Raw genomic sequence first — 21,461 nt, 5'->3', positions numbered from 1 at the left:
GGGGCAAGGGGCGGGAGCGGCGGCGGAAGCGGCCGCAGGCGGGGATGGAGCTGGGAAGTGGCCGGAGCCGGTAAGCGCTGGGCTAGGCAGGGCCGGCTCCTGCCCTTTGGCCGCTGTCCCGCCCGTGCCAGGCCGCGCCGCGTTCCCCCGCCCGGGGCTGCTGTGTGTCCGTGTGCTCCTCCCGCCGCAGCCTTGTCCCCCGACCCCACCGCTGGCTGCTCGCCCGCCCTGTCCCCGGGCAGAGCCGGCCCGCAATGAGGCAAAGCCTCCCTCTGGCCCCTTCTCCGGCGCCTCGAGCTGGGGCTGCCCCTGGGCAAGGCAGAGGGGAACAAAACCACAGACAACGCTGTGCCGGAGGCGTTCCCCTGTTCGGGAGCGGCTCCCGCGGATGAGAGACAGCTCTCACTGTGGAAATAACCGCAGGATGCCGTGGTGGGCCATGTTCACAGAGAAAGCAAATGAATGTGCTTTCTTTATTCTAAAGGCTGATCAAATATGATAAGCGTTAATAAAGAAAAAGCACGATATAATAGCTCCCCCGTGTAATACAGAAGGAGGTAGGGAATCACAGAGTAAAACAGGATAAATTCAAATGTGGAACCTTTATCGTTTATGAGGTTTGGAATGGGGCGACCACTATCTGGTCATGCTTAACAGAAGGTGGTTTTCCTACTTCATTGCTTACAATAGGGAGGTTTTCCTCCTTCATTCTTAGTTAGAAGACAAGAAATTCTGATTGTCCTAATAGTTGGAATTGTCATGTTTACAAGAGCACAGGGGAAGCATAACATCCTTGTTAGGGGAAAAAAAAAAAGTATAGAATTTAATGTAAATGTGTTCTGTTTGAATGTGCCTTGTGTTTTCAACCTATTAAGAGGAGATTTTTTCATTTATATATTACAATGTGTTAAAAACAATACCATGCTAATGTGTCTAAGTAATCATATCCTCAGTGAAAATGTACATAGCTAGAACAGTAACAAATGCCTCAACTCATACTAGAACTTTGTTCTCCCTTTTAAGTTTAGAGGATGAAGAAACTGAGGGTTTCCCTCTCCAAATGCTACTGATTTTGTACATATGATATGTTTTTGCATTAGCATCTAATTATTGTGGAAGTTGTCTAAATTGAGGTGCATTTTTTGTGGTTATGGAGCTCAGTTTATTGGCAGCACCATTATATTTTTGCAGATGCTCTTTGTTGTAAGCAAGGCTCTGTTAAAATCAATATTTTATGTGTATTGCTGTGTATATGCTGGTGAGTGATACTGTGACTCATCTTTAATCAGAAAAATGTCATTAACAATGAAATAGTAGGTTTAAACTGAAGTCTGTTTCCTTCAAAAACTAAAATTGTAAAAATGTTCTTAATAATTTAAATTAATTTTGCAATTTAATATTTACCTTATCATTTATTTCATTGCAGGTAATTCAGGTGATTTTCTAGCATGGACACTGTTGCTAGCCATAGCTGTCACCTTCTCCAGCAGCTCCATGAACAGCGCATTCAGGGGCTTCTCTGTGACTGCATGCTGGTGGTGAAGGGAGTCTGCTTCAAAGCACACAAAAATGTATTAGCTGCTTTCAGTCAATATTTCAGGTATGTGATGGAAAATTCTTCTCTTCAAAAAGTTAACTAAATGCTGTTGGCTGAGGTTTGCTCTGAGAAGGGTATTTTTTTCTGTTGGTCTCAGACTGGGTAACTCTTGGGAGTATAAGGAGAAAAGGGAAATTGTCCAGAGATAAAGCTGTGTTAAGTATTCATAGTATGGTCTTTGATTTTGACATTTTCTTGATTTACTTGTTTATATTGCTTTATATAATGGATTCTGGCATGGACCTGCATCCAGTATTTCACCAGAAAAAGATAACTGCTTACAAGGAACATAGTAGAGTATATGAACAGAACCAGATAAGGGATATCATTGATAAAACATTATCCATTTCCAAATAATGGGACTTATTTCATCAATCATTTTCTAAATAAAATGTGACCATATAGATTATTAGTGAATATCTGCTTATGCTGATTCTCAGAGACAGCAACTGTGTTTAAAAGTGTACAGGTGGCCCATTACACCACATCACGGCTTTCTTTCCCTTCTGTACTGCCCTCAGTTGTGCCACCAGACTTTGGAGGGTGCTGGATCTCCCAGCTTAGTGTTTTATATTAGTTATGAGTAAGCTGTTAGATCTGGCCGTTTTTAGACCTTGTTTTCTGAAACGTCTCTAAAACTTGACTGCTAATTCATTTGTAAAAAAACTATTTTTATGTTACAATCATGGGCAAAAGATAAGAGGTTCCTTTTTCTGCTCTAGTGGTGTACTGCTGATGAAGTGCAATTATGCTCAAAGACCAGAATTTTAAAGTTGTTAAAAAAAACCCAAGAGCTCAACTCCTATTAAAATTCAATAGGATATAAGTGGCTAATTAATTTAGGCTCTCAACCCAGATCTGTTCATTATAGTTCTGGTTTTAATTTAGATAGGATGATCTAGCTTTGTGAAAGAATTTGGATGTGGGCACTGGCTTCAGCGTATCCCCTGCATTTCTGAAGTTTCAGCATAGACTCACATTTGCTTAAGATTTAGAGCTCATTGATATCATGCCTACCTTTAAACAAAACCAAATCTGAGATTTAGCCCACAACGAGAAACCATCAAGTTTGGGGCATTTTTTTAGTGTAGGAAAGTAACTACATATGAGTGACCTGACCCCATTTATATGTCATTGTTTACTGTGGGAGTATCAGGATTTTAATGGGAAGGTATAAAGTTCTTGACTGAGAGAGAATATGAACCCACTTAATCTAGGACTGCTTGTACATGTGAAGAACTACATCTTTGATGCTGAGAATACTTCACATCAAATAGTAAGCACTTTTGTGAATTCATTCACTTTAAGGATTCATCGACAATTTGGTGGATATTGGTTGCACTGCTGTTTTAAGATTATGTACCTGTACTCTTGGTTATTCTTTTACTTGGTTCTTATCCAGTACCAGTAAAAAAAGTACCTTTTTATGATATGAGAGAATAAATTGAAAATAATGCCATCTTCTTGTTCAATATTGCCATCCTCTTGTGTATTAGTTGAGAAAGAACTAATTCTAAGAACTTTGATAGCCTTACTGATGGAGTTCAATGGACAGGCTCAGTTGACAGAGAAGACTTTAGCTGACTTTGAGGTCTGTCTTCTCCATTTTTCTAGAAAATTTCTGATGCCCTGTTTCATTTGCCATGATGAAAGGAGAAAAACCATTCTGAGTTAACCAGTTCTGCAAATTGTCTATAAATACACCACTGTGCATCATATGGGAAGAGCAGTGGATAAGAAGCCACAAACATAGGGTGTTATTTGAAAACATAAAAAAACCTCAGAATTAAAGTTAGATAAAGAGTCATTTACTTTGACTTATACTTCAAGTGCACTAATGTAGGACTAATATATAAGACAAGTAATTGAGCAGTTTTGAGAAGTCCGTCTTCAAAAACAGAGCAATCTAGGTAAGGCTTTAGAGTGCAAACTTGTTTCATGCCAAGCAGCCTATTTGAGATGTATGTATGTTTTTCTTGTTGAAGTGTTTGTGAATTATTTGTGTTTGTATTTGAATATTTGCCTTATTTTATCAGGACCCTTTTCCAGAATTCTTCAGGCCAGAAGAATGATGTGTTCCACTTGGACATTAAAAATGTAGGTGGCATAGGCCAGATCCTGGACTTCATGTACACCTCCCACCTGGATCTTAGTCAGGACAATGTACAAGCTATGCTGGACATTGCACAGTGCCTCCAAGTGCAAAACGTGCTGAACATTTGCCACAGCTTCCTGAAGTCTTGCACAGCAGTGGAGCAGGCAGGCAGTAGCGTGTTTTCCCTGCAGAGTGCTTTGGGTACGGACAGCGGCTGTGCCGGTGACAGCTACGGGACAAACCTGTTGTCCGAGTGCTCAGCTGGCACACAGGCTAACAAAGCCTTGGCTGAGCACCACTCACATCCACCACAGGCTGTTCATCTGCACACCCCAGCAGGTGAGGCACAGAAACCACCACAAGACTCCTTAGACAGCAACTGCACAGAGCTTCCCTTTAAACAACCAAATTACTACTATAAACTACGCAACTTTTACAGCAAACAGTTCTATAAACAAAATGCTTGCTCTGATCACGAGAGAGGAGCAGAACCATCCTTTTCTTACAACACATCCACAGAAATAAACGCAGTGGAGAATAATTCCTGCACTGTCAATCACTCTGAGTGTATTCTGGAAACCTCTGATCATTTACCGTCAAACTTTCTGGTTCAGTCTGCAAGTGAAGCTGCTCCAGACCAAAATGCAGAGAGCACAGTTATGCAGCCCACCAGACAGATGCGCCTGAAAAAGGCAATACACCTCAAAAAGTTAAACTTTCTAAGATCTCAGAAATCAGCAGAGCAGCTGCCTGAGCCCCAAAGAGGTGACAGTAGAATAACTGAAGTAATTGAACCTGTAAATGAAAGTACCACAGACACGACAGATGTTAGAGTTACTGATGAAAAAGAAGCAGAAGATTCAGTGAATTCAGAGAATTTTGAACAAACTGTTGAAGTGGAAAGAGCTCAAGGTTCTTTGGAACAAGATGGACAATCACAGACTCTTCAGTCACAGAAACAATATACTTGTGAGTTATGTGGGAAGGCTTTCAAACATCCAAGCAATTTGGAGCTACATAAAAGGTCTCATACAGGTACAGTTATCAGTTACTTGGTCTGCAGACCAAATATTTCAATTACAGAGAATATCTTGCAGTGTCTCTTGATTCAGAGATGCTGGTTAAGAGTCTGCTTTCAAAAGGCTGTGGTTTATGGGGTTTTTTTAAATGGATAATCCTACAGGAATAAAGAGCTGTGATTCTGAGTTTTGCTGTAAGTTGTAGAACAGATTTCTCCTATGTATTTGGGGTTTTGTGTCCTTTTTCAAAGAACATCGTGTGAATTCAATGAAAATGCAATTTCAGTGAAAATTCTGGTTTTGTCCTGCATTTAGATGAGTCATTTCTAGTCAGTTTGTCAGGTGGCCCCGATGTTTGAGCCAGATGACAACAAAAGGTGTAAACAAATAAACGGTACTATAAATATACTAGAATATCTCTGGTCTCTCTGGTCATATATTCATTCAAGTGATTGGGGCTTAGTAGTAATTTTTTTTAACCTATAACCTATAACCTTATAACAACTTTAATTGTGTTTACCTAGAGAGTGAGGCTCCTGCAGGCTGCAGAGTAAACTGGAATTTTGAATTAATGTACTTCATTTTAGAAACTCACAGGTAACATTTTTAAACCTAACATTTATTTCTAAGTATCTTTTTATTCTAGGGAAAAACAAGACCTAGATAAACTTCAAATTAATTAATTACTCTGTTCAGTTTAACCAGCATGTCCTGTTATTAGATGTGCTTCTTTAGAAGAATTTTTAAGAATTGCCTTGGCTAGGCAGCTAACACCTTTGATTCAAAGTCCTTGAGATGGTATTACTCCTGCTTACGCTGTTGAATATTTTTTGTTTTTCTTTTTCCCTGTATTAAATATACAAATGCATCTCTCTCAAGCTTGTCAAATAAACATCACTTTGGAAATGATCATAGATGTATTGGTGCTTTGACACTAAATATGAAACTCTCTTAGCAGACATTAATTTATTTTGGTAACTGATTTATTTGTTAACTGTTTTTATTTTGTTAACTGAGAATTGAAAATTTATTTTTCTATTTTATTCATAGAAAAATCTTCCCAGAACCTTAAAATATGAACATTTTGCATTAGCTTCCTGGAGTTTTCAATTGTTAGCTTTAACTGCTTCTGTACGCTGATGCTTCTAATAGTTTTTTTAATTTGTTCTCCTGTGAAAGAGTTGCTTATGCCTCTTACCTAGATCCTCTTTTTGCCTTGTACTTTTCTAAATCTTACCTGGTTTGAGGTGGTGTCATCAGGTATATTTTAATATCCTAGATTTTTAGGAAAATAGATGATCAGAAAATATTTCAGGAAAATAGATGATCAAAAGCATCTAGACAAAAGCATCTAGACAAGTCCCAGATAAGGGAGAGACTGCAGTAACTTGCCAGTTTGTTACAGAGAGACCCCAGGATTCAGGAATTCTCTGCTGCTTTTCACACATCATCTTCTTCCAGTAGTTTTCAAAAATCCCAGACTTGAATGCTAGTTAATAAAGCATTATCATTCTTCTGTGGATGTGCTAAGATGACAAAAGTGTAAGAGCCTAAGTTTAACAAATAATAAGCACATCAAAGGTTGGAAAAACTGAGGCAAGGATATGACTAGAAATGCATGTTTACTTCCCTGTTATTTTTGAGAATTAGTCCCTGTTATTTCCTTGTTATTCATGTTAATTTATTTTTAAATACTCAACTAGTGTAAAAAGAGTGTTTGGAAGATTGCAGTGGACAGTGAGTAGGATGCTGATATTGGAAAGAACTGTAGCAGGAGGTACAGGGCACATCTGTATTGTTACTGTTAGGTACACCGGTAGTTAAGTAATATAAGTGTATGCTAAATGCCATTTCTATTCATCAAAGCATAGCAGATTGCTAGCTAATCAATTTTATTTAAAAACATTCATTTTCTAGAGCTAAGCAAAAGGGTTAGCAGGCATTTGAGTATTACAGTGCTCACTGAAAGCCCTCCCAAAGCAGCTTTGCTGAAGAGATGGAGGAAGCTGAAATGGACTTGTCACACTGGCAAACCTTTTAACCCAAAAACGACAATTCTTTCAACACAAGTGTTGTGGTGGTCTGGTTGTCAAGAAAAAGCATGTGTGAAATTCTCCTCCTGAACACTGGGACCTGCTAAAGAATTTACAGGTTAGCATGGGTTCATTGATGAGTTTTCTGTGTGAAGGCAGCCAGACTGTGTTCAACAGTCATTGCACTGGCACGTCTGGCTGTTTTAATTGTGTTGCTCATGGACATTTAAAAGAATCTCTAAACAGAGCTTACTGCACTGACTTTGGATGAGTTTGAATGTTATAATTTGTTCTTTATTATTATATTGGCTTGTCTGGAAAAAAAGGAAGCAAGTATATCTCTTTTGAGTAGTCTATACCTGTCCAGGAACATCCAGTGGTTTTGTTGGGGTATTTTATGTATTTTCAGGGAATATCTCAAAAGAGCAATTCAAAACAAACCAGAGCCAATGGAAAGAACTCTTGGCAGGATGGAATGCAACAGGAACAGACTAGCACTGCCATGTAATACATTGTTGGTTCTCAACCTTTTTCATTCTGAGCTTTTGCTTGAGCAAATTCCAGCATTCCTTAGCGAGTACAGTCCTCATCTTTGTGACCTCATCAAGAACACCACTTCTGCCTTCATGCCTTTCTCCTCTGGAGCTGACACCATTCTACTTTGATCACTGTTGGGTACTTTATCTTCACCTCTCCTTGCAGATTGTTGAACAAGAAAGGATGCAACAGGAGATAGAAAGCACAAGGCAGCCCAGGGCTTCGAAAGTAAAGTCCCCTGGATTAAGCAGTGTCTAAATTGTATTCAGTTCTTACTTTTCCCCAGTTTTTCTCTATTGCTGTTGATCCAGCCGTGGATCCCACTATTGTGTACTTTAGCTTCTTGCAGGGTGTTGAGCAAGAAGAATACAATCCTGGTGTTCTCAGATGAGGTTTTTGGTTTGGAATTTATTGACAGCTGTAGAATCATAGAATAATTTTTAATTGACATGGATGTCCTGAGGTAATCAGCTCCAGTTTCCTGCTCAAGGCACATCAAATTAGATTGGGTTGTTTTGGTCATGACCTTGTGTGGTGAAAATTTTGGACATCTCCAGAGACAGAGTTTCCACAACCTCTCCAGACAATCACTCCCAGTGTCTGCCCACCCTCATGGGGTAAAAGATTATTTTCATATATCTAATTGGAATTTGTCATGATTGAACTTGCGTCTGTCACTTCTTGTGGTAAGACTGTGTACCAGGATTAACCTGCTTGCATCTCTGCCTTCCCAAGCCTGCAGACAGCAGTGAGATTTCCTGTTTGCCTTCTTTTCTTAAGGCTCCAGATGTGGTCTTACCAGAGATAGGCAGAGAAGAATAGTCTTCAGCTTCTTGCTGCACTCTTACTAATACACCCTCAGGTACAATGAAGCTAATTGCTTCTTAGCAGTAGGTTGCTTGATAAGCCCAGTGGTTTGGAATTCTATGCAAGTGCAAAATTGTTCTCCAAAAAGTAATTTGATATTTCTTTAAAAAAAAAAAAGAAAAAACCCCACAATTGTTATATCTTTATCTTGGGGGAAAACCTCCAATTCTTTGTACATGGGTACAAAATGAGGCTGCAAGCAGCCTACAATAATAGTTTAGAGAAATTGGAGCCTCCAGTTCCTTCCCTCTAGTTATTTCAGAGTGGATTCCTGTTCAGATTCTATTCTTAGGTCTCCAGTAACTTTTTTTTTTTTTTATATAGGTAATTTCTGTAAAAATTCCTTTGCAGTGTTTTTTATCCTCCCATTTCCTATTATCTCGATGCTTTTATGGCTTTCAGAATCCTTCCCAGTTGTTACAGATCTGGCTTCATGTTGGTTTTGTTTATATTTGTGTTGTGTATCAGTATCAGAATTTTTAGTGTTTTGCAAGTTTAAAGCCATAATGAAATCAAGTGCACTTTATAGTTGAGTGACTTTACAGCTGATTTACTGGTTTCATAATTTTTTATCTTTAATTGAAGGAAAGCTTTTTTAAAACAGACGGATTTCCATTCTTCATTAAGTAGACAAAGTAGGTAATGCCTCAAGCTGTCAGACTAACTGCAAGGTTGCAATCTGTGAAGTAACATAACTGTATGTTTACTCTGTGTTTTAAAATCTAAAGAGAATTGCATTGAGTCCTTGATCCTAAAATATGTTGGAAGAACTTCATCTGTATTTGGCAGGAGGAAAGGAAAATGGAATTTGCACACCTGGATATGGTAGATGTTGCTTGTAACATTTCCAAGGATGGAGGAAAAATATTCATGTGGAGAATACTTAATGGAAGAGAAGCCAAGAGGTGTTCTATAAAGTCAGGAAAAATAAAATTAAAGAAGTAAATAAAAATATTTAGACAGGTTTTTTTAATCATGACCAAGATGAAACACAGCGTAAGATCTCTTTTTCCCTTTGGAAATACTCTGTTTTCAAAATCACATGGATTTACACTGGTTTTGCTGCCCTGCACATGTGGGACAGATTATAAATGTCCTTTAAACGTGCAGTTAGACTTACGAAAGATCATGATAAGTGTGACTGTCATTGAATCAATGGTATTCGAGCATCATTTTTGTTTCCAAAATTCTAAAAGATGCACATAAAATTTTATCAACAGTGTAAAAACTGGAAAATGAGGAGCTAAGCAGGGGGAATTAAAAAAACACCTTTATGAAATACTACAGAGGACAAAAAGTTATTCCAAAAATATTTGTCTTAAATTAACAGCAAGAGAATTGAGTTGTTGTACAATCACATTCTAGATTGAAAGTCAAGAATCAAGTTTATTTTGAAAAGCTAAAGTGGGTTGCACTAGTTTTTGCTAAAGCTGCTAATCTGTTTCTGGAGATTCAAGGATAACAGTTTTACATGTATAAATTCAGAATTTTGGAGCAAAATACTTGAGTAATCTTCAGGTACTTCTGTGTAGGATGAGAATTTGAAGCAAATAGATATTTTCTGGAAGTGAATGGCTATGTGCTGAGCAGAGATATATGGCAGACATTAAAATCAGAAAACACAATTCTTCCAGGTTAGCTTCCCTTCATTCTCCTTCTTTTTAAGAATGTGTGTCTGTGCAAGTGAAAAAACAGGTGCCCTTCCCATCACTGTTGTTGTTGGACCTTGTCATCTGTTCTGTTCTTCCTGATGATATGATACTCCTTTCATTTTGAATCAAAAGTATTTTTAAAAGATTAAAATCTGCACCCATTCATATCAAAACTCTTCTAGTTGTTTTGAAACAAATTCTGAGCAAGTCTGCCTTACAAACTTAGTGGTAGAAGCTGTATTTCCCTCTCGAATTTCCCCTTAAATACATGGGTAAGTGTCCTTTTGAGGATATTTTTTACTCCTACATTATATGTCTTAAAAGGAAGTGTACCAATTTTAAGCATTTCTGTTCTACTGCAACTATTAGAAGTTCTATGTTCTGTTTCTTCTTTTAGGTGAGAAACCTTTTGAATGTAACATTTGTGGGAAACACTTCTCACAGGTGGGAATATTTTATATATTTACACTTGAAATGCATCTCTGTGTTAATTCTAAAAATCTTGGGTTTAAGATTAGATTTTTTTTTTTGTTCAAAGACAGAATTCTCTTTAGGAATAAATTATTTAAATGTCTTATTTGAAAATAACGTGTTGAATGTTTCAGGTTTCTTTGATGCATTCTATGTCTTTGATTCTGTCTGCTCTCAGTAGATGTGTTATGTATTTTACCTTCAAATGAATGTTTAAGTATACAGTGCCACAGCTATATTTAAAATACAAAGAACATTCATTTCCAAACTGTTCTTTTGCTTTATGTCTAGAGGTATGTTGTGAATAGCATTTTTACAGTGTCTGAAAAAAGTTTTATATAATGTTGTATTCACAGTACAGTTTTGTCTTCTTAAATGGCATAAATTATTGAGTAGATTTGAGTCAGATAAAAAGAATTTGTATCCATATAACAGGGCTCAGTTTCTTCCAGTGAGAACTGCCTCTCTGAAGTGACAACTCAGCTATGATTTAAAAAAACTTTTTTGAGAAATTCCATACTTACATACAGGGCCTAAGCTTTAGCTGCTTTATTTGCCCTCCAGTGTTTACTTCCCGTTCTGGGTACAACAATTAGTTTGTATTTCTACAAATTTGGTGCCCAGTTGTCTGACATTTCCAAAATGTCTGTTTCCTTTCTGATTTTGTGGTTGAGATGTGCACATGTAAGTACAGCAGAAAATAAACAGGTGCCTATTTTTATACTAAGATTACATAATTATTGTCAAATAGCTTTGGCATTTCTTATGGTACCTGGTTTAAGAATTAGAGTTATGTGCTTTTTGCCTGCCCACCCACCACTGGTTGGGCTGCTCTTGCTTCAGTTTCACAGCCACCAGTGGGCCTTGTTTGACCCATGAATCTGATGCCTTTATGTCTCCACCTCGTTGGTAAATATGAATATAAGACTGCATCCAGTGAACAATATTGTTTCATTGTGCTTATTGGGCAATTTTCAGCAGAACTGGGCATGCTTTTTAGGCAAAGAAGAGCATTTTTGTTCACTTTGATGGCTGAACTTCTAGTTATTAAAAGAAAAACATGGATATTTCATATGCCATTATAAGGACTTTTGGCATATAGAGTGATATTCTGTAGTACTACAGAGGGGGAAGAGGGGGGAAAGTGTCATACAGAGGGCATGACAGGCATGACATGAAATATGAAATATGCTTTACTCTTTAATTACAGAAACAAACAAAACCCCTGACAAAGCTGGAAATTTCTGCCTTTTAATTAAACCCTCCCAAACAGCCTCTCTTTGCTCCATGTTACCTCACTTGTCTGAAAGTGCAGGTAGAGAAATCCTCATGGGCACTCCCTACACATCAGCATAGGAGCCAGAGCATTCAGCCTCTGTGCTGCAGTTCTTTCTCTGCTCCTAAAGGGGTCTTGTTTGTTGCTGAGGTACTTGGGTTTGAATCCTGCAAATAAGTAAGATTCTACTTATCAGAAAGTAAAATGCAAGGGTAATTACTATCTACTTTTTGCTTAAAATACCATCTCCGATCTTCTCCTTTATCTTCTCCGTCTGCAGGCACAGAAATAGAAACACTTTTCCTTATTTAAGTCTTCATGTTCTGTGCTTTTGAGACAGTGCAGCTGTTGGGCCTGGAGGGATGTCTGCTCCTGCTCAGTGTAGCTGATGTGCTGTGTGTTGGAATGTGGAGCAGAAAGTGAAAGAAGTAGGGGAAATTGATGTGGGAACTCATAGTTGGGAACAAACAGCCCTAAAAGTCTTTGATTTTTTGAGGAAACCATTCCTTTTTAACTTCCAAGCCTGCATCTTCCCTTACTGCTTGTAAGATGTGAGCCCTCTGTGGCTGGTGATCCAGGATATTGTGTTTTACCTCCTCCTGCAGAGATTCTTTTTGGAGTCCATGTGCATAAGTTGCATCATTTTGAATGCTTGCCATTTACAGAAGGACTAAGTCTGCTGTATCTCTCTGGTCTCTAAATTTGTGAGGAGGTCTATGCCACCATTTAGAGGATTCTTCTGAACATTTTTTTTTCTTGCACTGAAAAGCAGAAGTCCCTTAGGTTTTTTTTCACAGGGATGGCATGTGATGCTTTAACCAAGGTTGTGTGACAGCTTTAAAGCTAAGAAGGAATACAAGTTAATGATTTTTTTACTGTTTTTTGTCTTAGCACAGTTAGTAATAAGCTTTGCCCTCATTAGAAGGAAAGGACATAGGCTTGTAATAAAGAAATGGATCTACTTGCTGCTTTCTGTAAAATGTTTTTATTCTTACTTAATATGCCTTTGTGGGAACTATTTCAAAATAGTTGTTACACTTCAAATTCACCCGCTGTCTTTATCTGGAATAACTTTCAAAAGCCCATTATAGGGTTTGTTTGTGACATGGATAGAAGTAAAGGTTCTGTCTTTTCTTCTATGTGTTTTCCTAAAATGCACTGTGGCATAAAATCCCTTGTCTTTGAAAAGCAAAAGTTATTCCATAGTTCATCTTCTTCCCCGGAAATAAGTACCTAATGCCTCTCTTTGAGTGGATTTCAGTGTTAGAAAGTTTGACCTTAGAAAACAGTTGTTCAGTCACACATTTTTTTGTCTGAAAAAATTTACAGGGATTAAAGAAAGCTGATTCAGGGTTCAAACACTGATCCATTTGATTTGTGTGTGTCTGCAGTACTTCAGTTCTGGTATATTATAAGGTCTGATGACAGTGATAGATCATAACAGGTAATTTATTGTCTAAATGAGTCAGAAGGAATTAGTCTGGGTCTTATTTTTGTTATCTTGCTGTGATTGATGAGGACATGATAATCTTTGCATCCCAGATTTTCTTTCCTGATGTAAAGGACTTGATGTTTCCTTAGTTAAATAAAAACGAGGCAATTATCAGACAAAAAGGTTTAAAAACTGACTCTGGAGGTGTGCACAATGTGTGGAACATCTGCAGCTCATCTACAAGGTGTGTCTTGTGGTTTGAGAACTGGACTCAGTGGAGTAGCCATTCACAAGGACCAGTGGTTTTAAAATATTTCAAAAAAGTTGGACTCAGTAAGAGGCTTTTATCTAGTCATTGTCTGGTTTGCTGGCTAGACTAGCATGATTTTTAGAGGATTGAGAGAGGAAAGCTATGCAATAAAATTGTTAGCAGTAGTCCCATTTGTTCTTTTCTGTACTTCCTGTTCTGTTTTATTTTGGTATGAGTGAATAAGTTCAGCTTGCCTGTTGGTGGCAAGTTTGGAGCATCTGAGTATTTTATGGATAGAAAAATGCTCACCCTATTCTTTTAACTGCCTGGTAGATGAATTCAGACATCCTTGTGTAACAATATTTTATTTGTAGAACAGGGAAAGTGAGACTAACATGAACCATATTGCTAGTTAGTAAGTTTTCTTTTTCAGTGCATTCTATTTCATTTATAATTGGATCTGCTTTCAATTATAGGTGTTTCTTTTCTCTTAGCATTTGATTTCAGGCTTCTTGTTTTTATTTTTTTCCCTATTTCTCTTCTTGTCAATGGATAATTGCATACAAAAACAATTTGACGCTGAAGGACATGATTGTCTTTACTAGATAATGCTTGAGTTCATACATGCTTTGTAGTCTTCACTGCCTTAGAAGCAGCAATAAAAAGCCAGTCTCATAATTCCCATCATTGGTTTTTTTAATCTGTATACACCAACAGGCAAGCTGAATTTAAATGCTTAAATTGCTCTCCCTTCAGGCAGGAAATCTCCAGACACATTTACGTCGACATTCTGGTGAGAAGCCGTACATTTGTGAAATCTGTGGCAAAAGGTGAGTAGAGTTGTTCACCTTAGTAAAGGTAACATTAAACAATTTGTTCATGTTTTCTACTCATCTTGATTATAAACTACAGGCCAAGGGCTAAGGCAGCATGCTGCTCAATTTTGTTTAGAAGATGCTGGGTTTAACTGTGTGGTTATGGGATTAAAATACATAAATGTTTGCAATTGACTTGTTGTGAGTAAGATAATCATGTCTCCAGAGCTTGTGGTTTAAATTTTTTGTGTATTAGTATATAGATAATAGCATTGAGTGTCTTTTGTTGTGTTAAATGTATTGTGTTGTATATTGTTGTGTGTATTTTGAGCAGTGTGAGTCACAATAAATCATGCAGATTTGTACCTTTCACTCACATTTTTTTCATTATTTGGTGATATATATATATATATATTTACATTTTATGGAATTCTGAATTATGGGAAATTTGACAAATTTAAGCAAAACGTAAATTAATTCTGCTAGCTAACGTGACATAAAATACACTAATGCAGGAATAGCATAAAATGCAGAATGAATTAGTAATATTAATGGTAAAAATGTTTTTTGAAGGTTTTTTTCCTAGCATAAATTTATTTGGACATTGTCAGTTTAAAACTGTTTTCTTAATTGCATCAATTTATCAGTGTTTTAGGTCGTAGTCTTCATTCAGAACATCAGGCATTCATTCAAGCCAATTTCCACATGATAGTTTAGGGAAATAAAGGCTTTATAAAGACATTAATTGGGTTTCTGTGTTGTGTTACAGATTTGCTGCCTCTGGTGATGTTCAGCGTCACATAATTATTCATTCTGGAGAAAAACCTCACCTGTGTGATATCTGTGGCAGAGGTGTGTAACAACCAAAGTTTTCTGCCTCGGGTTTTTTGACTGAAAAGTGAGGAGTCATTTTAATCTCAGAGTCTGTCGTATTTTTCTAGGTTTCAGTAACTTCAGTAATTTAAAGGAGCACAAAAAGACCCATACAGCAGATAAAGTATTCACCTGTGATGAATGCGGGAAGTCTTTTAACATGCAACGGAAGCTGGTAAAGCACAGGATAAGGCACACTGGAGAGAGACCATACAGCTGCTCAGCCTGTGGTGAGGTTCACTGTGCATCGCTTGGTTGTGTCTTTGCTTTTCAAATGATGAGTAAAAGTTCCTTTGTCAGCAGAATAAAAATTAATCAAAAGTGGTTTAAGCTGAAATACCATGTTGTGAAAGTCAGTCGCAAAATTTTCTGTCTTGCATGCTTCATAGTCTTTCATTTGGTAATGAACTCCTTTATTTCTCATAAGTTTAAAAGAGAGTTTCAGTCGAAAATTAGGGAAAGGAAGTAAGAGGAATCTACATTTTATGTGTTTGGTAACCAGTTTGCTAAGAGCTGCTCACAGTAGCTGCCTCCGAAATAGATTTATTTTCAGAATAGTCCTCTCTGATGGAAAGTTAGGTTTGACATCACTTGACTATTGATAGGGTCTTTTCTTTTTTTTCCAATTGCATACCGTTTGATTTTAACTCCATTCACCCACAGAGTTTGATAATAACTTTTTGTTACTTTGCTTCAGCCTCTGGAATAAAATCAAAACTTGATCACTATTTCAGAACACCCATTTTCAAAATCTATTAGATAGACGATACTGCCAGGAGGTCTGAAAATTACTTTTGATCAAGTCCATCCTGATCTCATAGGTTACTTAACATCCTGCATAGTATTTTTTTTTTTTTTTTGCCATTATGTGCTGTTTTGACAGAATCTCATTCATGTTCTGAGGAATCAGCTTTGGGAGAGGATAGTCTCATATGTTCAGCTGTAATTGATTTTATTTGCACTGTCTTAAGGCACAAGAAAAAGCCAATATTATCAAGAGGCCTTGCATCTGAATGAGGAAATAGATACACAGGATACGAAAGTAAAAACAATCAGTTCTGTTGTTGTCATGAAACAGGTTTCTTTTCATTTGTCTTGCAGTGGTCTTTTGAATATTTTTGATTTTAGCCAAGTCATCTTACTCTGAAAAGGCAAAAATTGTGCAAAGAGGATCTGATGAAGCATTAAGAAATCATTCCCACTATGCAAAAAATCCAGGTGTATTACTCCAATAATTTTTAATCTTCTCATTACTGTTTAATGGTTGTTCTGAAAAGAAATCTGTGCAGCAAAATAAAAAGTATGCTGCTGAAAATTGAGGCTGCAGTTTTATTGGGCAGTCAGTTAATATGGTTCGTTTTAGTTGGTATAGGTCCTCGCAAAATAAATGAGATAAAAATCACAAGCTTACTTCTGCTGTTTTAAAGAATGTGAGGTGTCTGAGTCATGTGGCAATTCTGGAGAATAATTCTCTTTTTCTGTTTGTTCTTCTACACTTTGCCTTGGTTCAGCCTCACTCTTTTCTTAGCTGTATGGTGATTGAGCTTATTTGAGTCTGTAGCTTTGAAGATAGACAAGCAGTTGAGTATTCTTCTGTATTCTAGTATTTACAGCAATAAAAAATTACAGGTCTCACACATTCTCTAGCTAGAATATAAAAAAGGACTGCTGCATTATGTTAGCCTAAAATTAACAAAAAAACTAACTTTGTCAGCACTTTCAGAGTAGTTCCTTGGTAATGAACAAACCATTTCTTTCTATGATGCAGCTCTCACTGGAAGAATATATTTAGAATCTTATCAGCATACTCTTTTTCCAGACAGACAAATTAAATTGATAGTTTAATTTTCTTTTTTTTTTCTCCATGAAGATTGAAACAAACTGAGAGCACTCACAGCTTTCAAGCACTAATGGACATTCCTGTCTCTGGAGACAAAAGCTAAACCCATTCATTTTGAAACACAAGTTAGAAAATCAGATCAAGAAGAAGAAACAAGTTAATGGAATTGTAAAAATAGACGGAACTTGTTTGAACCTGTTCTAGATAAATAATGGGACATATGGTACCTTATCGCTTGAGAGTTTCTGTAATTAAAACATGTTTATTCACTCGTGTTGAGCCCAGTATCTGGATGTGTCACTTGTGTCTCGTAGGGAAGTGTTTCGCAGGCTCCGGTGACCTGCGCAGGCACGTGAGGACGCACACGGGGGAGAAGCCCTACACGTGTGAGACGTGTCACAAGTGCTTCACGCGCTCGGCCGTGCTGCGGCGCCACAGGAAGATGCACTGCAAGGCCTCTGAGGAGGGGCCCAGCGCCCTCGAGGAGCTCACCCAAGGCATTGAGACCTCCGACCTCGACAAGTCCCAGAGTTCGGACTCCTTTGGCCCGGAAATGTCTGTCACATTGCTACCAGTGTCTGTTAAATTCCCCCTTCATCCAGCTGGAAACGCCGCTGAGTTTGACAGTGCGGCGGATTCTTACTGTAAGCTGCGCTCCATGATCCAGCACCACGACTCGGCAAACGCGGAGAAACTGGGCGTGGATGCTGCTAAGCTGCTGAAAGGCCAGCAGAGCCCGCCCCCGCCGTACGCCTACACGGACGTGGACGTGTCCTCAGCAGAGGAGCCCTTGCAGGCCGAGGGCATTCCCTTGATCCGCTCCTCCGTGGCCGGCCTGGACGGGCACTGCAGCGAGCCCCTGGGCAGCCGGGCCTCCTCCGCCGCCTACAAGGGCAACGAGGGCCCCTTCTTCTCCAGCATGACCCTCTGGGGCCTGGCCATGAAGACCTTGCAAAACGAGAGCGAACTGGAGCAGTGAGGGCTCAGCTGACTGCACCAAAACGACTCAGAGGCGTTTCTTGCTAACCTGGTTGCAATTGCACTGCAGCAAAGAGAGATCAGAGTTTTGAAGCGGGGTAGCTGGGACACCGACAGGAATCTGAGTGCTCATTCCCAGAACCATGTGTAGGCTGCCTTTATTTACACTGCTTCTCGGCAAAGTTTAAATGCACTGTTGGGGACATCTGTTGTTCTGTGACTGCACTGTGTAGCTCCTGTGGTATTGCCGTGATTTACTAAAATTTGCCACTGACTAAACTTACCATTGAACTTGGAATTTTTTAGCTGATAATGGAGGGAAGGATGGCCAGTGTCTAAGTTCATGATAGGGATGCACTTCCAAGTATGAGTCATCAGAGCTGTAAGGGTGTAGATATGGCAGGAGGAAAATGCTTAACCAATCCCTAGTGAACCTGAGTTTCAGTAGTGGCTTTCTTACCAGTAGGGACATCGGTTTACAGGACCTGAGTATTGTGACATTAAATTTACATGTTAAATACTGGGCAATCTTTGTGATAGTGCAAAGTAACTGTATATCTAGAAACTTTATTTTTTTACAATAAAAGCTTTTTTTTAGTATTTTATAAACTATTTTGCACAGCAGATTATTTGTACAATGAAAGCTAAGATCAAGTTGTGAATAAAGGGAAATTGTTTTACATTGCTCGATGTATTTCGTCTTTCTATGAAGGATTTTCAGCAACAGTTCCAACTATTCCAGGTATTATCTTTACAGTGCTAAAGGGGATGCCATCACAAGAAGAGCTGCACTGTAAAATAAATACAATCAATACACAGTTGTCTTGTACTTGAATGAGTTTAAAACATGGGCTGATTAATGGAATAAAATAGACTGTTACAGGATAGAAACATTGCTTAGAGGGCTTTTTCTGCTTTGCTGCTTTGAATAGTTGCTGCATTTCAAACTGCTTGCTACAGATACATGACATTCAGTGGAAATTGAAAGCTGGGAAAATACAGTATTCTTCTACCTTTTTAAGGTGCTCACCAATTTTTGACCCCCAAGAATTCAAAACTAGTTGTTTCATCTCTTGTTGTGTTAGCTACCATACACTACAATTTCGGGCTTCATTTCCTTACTTCCTTTACTTGGTCCCTGTACTTTCCTGAACTGCTTTCAACCTCAGTTAAATGAGAGAGTGTTTCTGGCCAGAGCACAGCACGCCTTCAAGCCAAAGTGGCAGCCCCATACACTCTCTGTGTGAGTCTCAAAAGATACACATTTCTTTCAATAGTCATTAAATGTTATGAAAAACTTTATTACTACATTAACAGACAAGATAAAAAAATAGCTGCATTGGAGAGCAAATTGGGATTTTTTTTCCCTTTTCTTTTCTTGTAGTGTACATATACTAGAAAACTTAAAAACATTATTTTTCCAGCCAGTGAAGTCAAAACACAAAAGCTTTTTGCAGGGTGTGTGTGATAAAAATAGCACATAGTCCAGCTGAAAACAGTCCCACATGGATTAAGCAGGGAACACTTTATATATGTAAATCCTTAGCTCTGCCCTCATTCTTTGCCTTTTGCATTTTTTGCTTTGGAACACTGCAGTTCCAAAGCATGGAACACACATGGAATTGCCCATGTGCCATTCTACAGTCCAGGTATTACAGTCCTATCGCTGACCATGTGTGCTCATGCTCACTCTCACTCTGCTTTCCTTGCACTGGTGCCTGAGGCAAAATGTGGATATCTGCCAGTCACTAGCTCTGTAGGTTTCCTCTTGTCAGAAACTATTTTTAAATTTACTTATCCCAAGAGAAAATAGAAATTTGACTCTGTTCCCACGAGGATTTTATTGCTTGGAAAGGACAAATCTGAAATTTAAGAACCTCCTAACTTTTTAGTTGTCTCTGATTCCACAGTGATTTTGCTTTGTCTGTTGTACTTTTGAGGGGTCATTATAGGATAAGTTTAAATCAAATTATGTTGCAACCTTTGTGCTCTTCTAACGGTGTGTTGGAGGTCTGGAGGAATGTGTAGGACTCTCATGAAGGCAAAGTGGCAACTTGAGATGCTTTTAAACATGGATTAAATCAGATCATGGGTTAGTATCAGGTGCTTTGTGCCTTGTTGCATTAAGGATTCCCTTGCTTGGCAGTATTTCCCTGAGAGTTGTTTCACACCAGAAACATGAAAGTTCTCAAAACTGCTACCAGACTGTGGATGCTGTTTGCAGTGTGGAGGGTTTGTTAAAGCACCATGTTGCAATGTGGCATCTTTGAGAAGGAAGTAGAGCAAACACTGGTAGGAGGAAGCTGTTCCATCTGAGTTTGTGCAGCTGGAACCAGAAAAAGGAGTTACAGCACTGGGAAGGAGCAGTAAGAACTGCTGTTTGTAGCTGGCTTGAAGGAGCAAGAGAGAAAATTCAGAAGATTAGTAGGTGGATGGAGCCAGATGTAAGAGAATGAATTTTTATGTATGGAGTAAAAAGTTCTGGATTAAGAAGCCGCATCCCTGCAGCCACCCTGCAGTGAGAATATCACTGCCTGACTGCAAGAAAATGTATTTTGCTGTTGTGTTTCCAAAATCAAATGCAGTCTGTCATGTCAATTTAGTATTACCTGAGCTTTTGCCAGGGAGACCTCAGTAGAAAATAACATTCAAAGAGGATCTTTCCTGTATCCTAATAATTACCCATGCCAAATCTGTAGGTCAGCAATGAAGAGGATGTTTGAGTGGGAATAGCAAATACAGTTTGATAGTCCATAAACCTGGCACAGCTGGAGAGGAGCAGCTACCTGCTTTGAAGAACAGGTGGAAAGTGTGACTCCAGTGCTGAGCCAATGGTATTTTACAAGCAGCAGACACCCATCCATGGCTCTTGCTCACACATACCCATAGCCAGGGTGCTGAGGGGGATGAGTAAGCATCAGTCCTTTGGCCAGTGCCACACAGTGCAGTAGTGCCATTAGAGTTGATGTAAATGACATGCTATTAAAAAAAATTAAGATTTTTGGGAAGATGATGTTAACCAACCTGGCCCAGTTAAATTGAAAGACTGTTAATTATTATTTCTTGCAATAATTATCCTGCAGCTCAGAGCTGCTCTTTGTCTTGCAAACCTGAATTGCTTTGTTTTTACAGAAGGTGCAGGTGACCACTCAGGGCTTCATTTGGGTTTGTTCAGGGCAGACATATCTGTCATTTGACTCCTGAACAATATTAAAAAAGTCAAATTGGTGTTTTGACTTTGGAAGGCATTACTGTGGTTATTTTGATTTATTTTATTAATTTATTTTGATTGTTTTTATCATTTATTTTAACTAAAGAGCATTAAATCTGTACAAAGCGTAACCTGCCATTTTTATGGGAGGATGTTTACTGTGTGTACATAGGAGAAGAAGACGTCATATAATTACATCTAAGTTCAAATAACTCCCAAAAAAACCCTCAGTCCTCTGCTTGAGACTTATTTTTTAGTTTAGTTAGAACTGAAAAAGTTGTATAAGGAAGGAGAACTTCACTAGGAAGGACTTACTGCTTATTTATTACCTGTTGCCATTGAGCACAGTGTTTTTGTGGTCTAACACTTCATCTGCATTCTCTCACACTCTTTTTAAACCCAGCCTACTAGATTTTTCTCGAATTCAGAGGTCGGGCTTTAGAACAGAGCACTTGTGCTTTGTTTCCATGGCTTCTTCAGCAAATTCAAATACACTTAAACTCCTGTTGATAATT

At 38.4% G+C, this 21,461-nt stretch overlaps 1 protein-coding gene across 2 annotated transcripts; it reads left to right on the top strand.

Annotated features, from left to right (window-relative positions):
• Position 1: 1 nt before the first annotated feature.
• ZBTB49 (zinc finger and BTB domain containing 49) lies at positions 2–18,459 on the top strand. Of its 2 annotated transcripts, none has more exons than XM_063401613.1 (8): positions 2–70; positions 1,427–1,600; positions 3,634–4,727; positions 10,198–10,244; positions 13,986–14,059; positions 14,814–14,896; positions 14,986–15,147; positions 17,072–18,457. In XM_063401613.1, exons 2-8 carry the CDS (start codon positions 1,449–1,451, stop codon positions 17,734–17,736), a joined length of 2,277 nt encoding a protein of 758 aa, XP_063257683.1. In that variant the 5' UTR covers positions 2–70; positions 1,427–1,448; the 3' UTR covers positions 17,737–18,457. The 2 variants fall into 2 exon arrangements, with proteins under 2 accessions (XP_063257683.1, XP_063257682.1); XM_063401612.1 differs by lacking the exon at positions 2–70 and adding an exon at positions 86–432 and having other exon boundaries at positions 17,072–18,459.
• The last annotated feature ends 3,002 nt before the right edge of the window (positions 18,460–21,461 follow it).

The sequence above is a fragment of the Prinia subflava genome, chromosome 7, assembly GCF_021018805.1.
Source record: "Prinia subflava isolate CZ2003 ecotype Zambia chromosome 7, Cam_Psub_1.2, whole genome shotgun sequence".
Classification (NCBI taxonomy): domain Eukaryota; kingdom Metazoa; phylum Chordata; class Aves; order Passeriformes; family Cisticolidae; genus Prinia; species Prinia subflava.
This window is presented reverse-complemented; position numbering and strand designations above follow the sequence as displayed.

Coding starts and splice junctions, on each gene's coding strand:
- ZBTB49 (XM_063401612.1), top strand. CDS start 1,449: ATGGACACTGTTGCTAGCCATAGCTGTCACCTTCTCCAGCAGCTCCAT. Junction 4,728..10,197: donor ACATAAAAGGTCTCATACAG/GTACAGTTATCA, acceptor TTCTTCTTTTAG/GTGAGAAACCTTTTGAATGT. Junction 15,148..17,071: donor ATACAGCTGCTCAGCCTGTG/GTGAGGTTCACT, acceptor TGTGTCTCGTAG/GGAAGTGTTTCGCAGGCTCC.